General features: G+C 47.9%; 1 protein-coding gene across 1 annotated transcript; it reads left to right on the top strand.

Moving 5' to 3' along the window:
• Window positions 1–581: 581 nt before the first annotated feature.
• Window positions 582–1,517, top strand: LOC128832649 (olfactory receptor 51G2-like). The gene has a single exon (XM_054020195.1). It carries the CDS (start codon window positions 582–584, stop codon window positions 1,515–1,517), a length of 936 nt encoding a protein of 311 aa, XP_053876170.1.
• Window positions 1,518–1,730: the final 213 nt, after the last annotated feature.

Genomic DNA, 1,730 nt, shown 5'->3' with positions numbered 1-1,730 from the left:
AGAGCAGTTTGGAGAAGTGCTGTAGTGGGCCAGAAGACCAAGACCCTAGGGAAAGGAAAACCCAGCTTGTGCAGAGCAGAGGGACTCCACAGAGACAAGGAGTTGGGAGAAACTTGGCCCAAGCGGAGAGAGGGCATGAAGCCCCCACAAGCTGAAGGGCTGGAGAGGGAATTGGTCCAGGGGAAAGAATTGCTAGTTCTAGCGGTTTGCCGCTATCCCTAGGGCCCCTGGGCTGGAACCTGGAGTAGGGGGTGGGTCCAGATCCCTCCCTCTCCACTCCCATTCTCTGAGACACTAGTGGGACAGTTGATACCTCAGATCAGGGGCAAGAAACAGAGCCCTGAAAGCCCCCCACATAAGAGGAGAAAGTGTGGGACCCATCATAATAGTGCCGGCAATTTGCCACACTTCCTATCGGTAATGTACATCCGAGACTAAGTTTTTGCTTATCTACCTTGAGCTCTGGGAGTCTGTAGATTTGCACTGAGAGAAGAGTGATTTCTCGTTACATATCATCTAATCTCATCTTATTATTTTTTAGGTAGGTAATTTCAGAGCTCTTCTGACTTGCCCAATAAATAATGTCAGCTGTCAATGACACCAAATTCAAATCTGCAGTGCTCCTTCTCACTGGGATACCACATCAGGAAGACATCTATCTCTGGATCTCTGTCCCCTTCTGCATAGCGTATGTTATTTCGATAGTAGGAAATTCACTCATTCTGTTCATTGTAAAAATAGATCGAAGCCTGCATGAGCCCATGTACATTTTCCTTTCCATGTTGGCCGTCACAGACCTTGGAATATCGATAACCACCATGCCGACAATACTGGGCATATACTTGTTTAACTCTAGGGAGATCAGCCTCAATGCCTGTTTAGCCCAGCTCTTCTTCATCCATTTCCTTCAATGCATTGAAACCTCCATGCTCTTGTTGATGGCCTTTGACCGCTTCATCGCAATCCGATACCCGCTGAGATATGCTTCCATCTTAACCCTGCCGACAATCGCTAAGATGGGACTGATGATTTTGCTAAGAGCGATGGTCATAATACTTCCACTTCCCTTACTCCTAAAACGGTTCCCATACTGTCGAGACAATGTCCTCTCCCATTCCTACTGCCTGTACCAGGAGGTCATGAAGATGTCTTGTTCAGATATCACAGTCAACAGCATCTATGGATTGTTTACTAAACTTTTACTGATGGGGTTGGACTCAGTGCTCATTTTCCTCTCTTATGTGATGATCCTCAAAACAGTGCTGAGCATCGCATCCCATGCGGAGTGCCTCAGGGCCCTGAACACCTGCGTCTCCCACTTCTGCGCCGTCCTGCTCTTTTACACACCAGAGATCAGCTTGTCTGTGATACACAGATTTGGGAAGGGCTCTTCTCCCTTGCTTCAGATTCTCCTGGGCTACATGTCCCTGCTTCTCCCACCGCTGATGAACCCAATTGTGTACAGCGTGAAAAGCAAACACCTTCGTGCGCGGATAATCAGGGTGTTTGTCAACTGACTCCAGCACTGGTGACACTGGAGATGAAAATCAGGGGCCACCTATTCCATTCTGGACCCTTACATCTGAGATGACATGTGCTGCTGATCTCCACTCTGTAGAGAGATATTCAGGCAGGATTGTATGGGGAGATTTTGGCAAACCGGTAAAGTGCCTGTAACCACTATGGCTTATTGCTAAAAGCAGCCTAGTCAGCAGGCTTAGCTTAACCAA

Source organism: Malaclemys terrapin, chromosome 1 (assembly GCF_027887155.1).
Source record: "Malaclemys terrapin pileata isolate rMalTer1 chromosome 1, rMalTer1.hap1, whole genome shotgun sequence".
In the NCBI taxonomy this organism is placed as follows: Eukaryota; Metazoa; Chordata; order Testudines; family Emydidae; genus Malaclemys; species Malaclemys terrapin.
The sequence above is the reverse complement of the archived record's forward strand: the minus strand, read 5'-3'. Positions and strand labels throughout refer to the sequence as shown.

What these genes read in the sequence shown, in the direction of transcription:
- LOC128832649 (XM_054020195.1), top strand. Translation starts at nt 582, where the DNA reads ATGTCAGCTGTCAATGACACCAAATTCAAATCTGCAGTGCTCCTTCTC.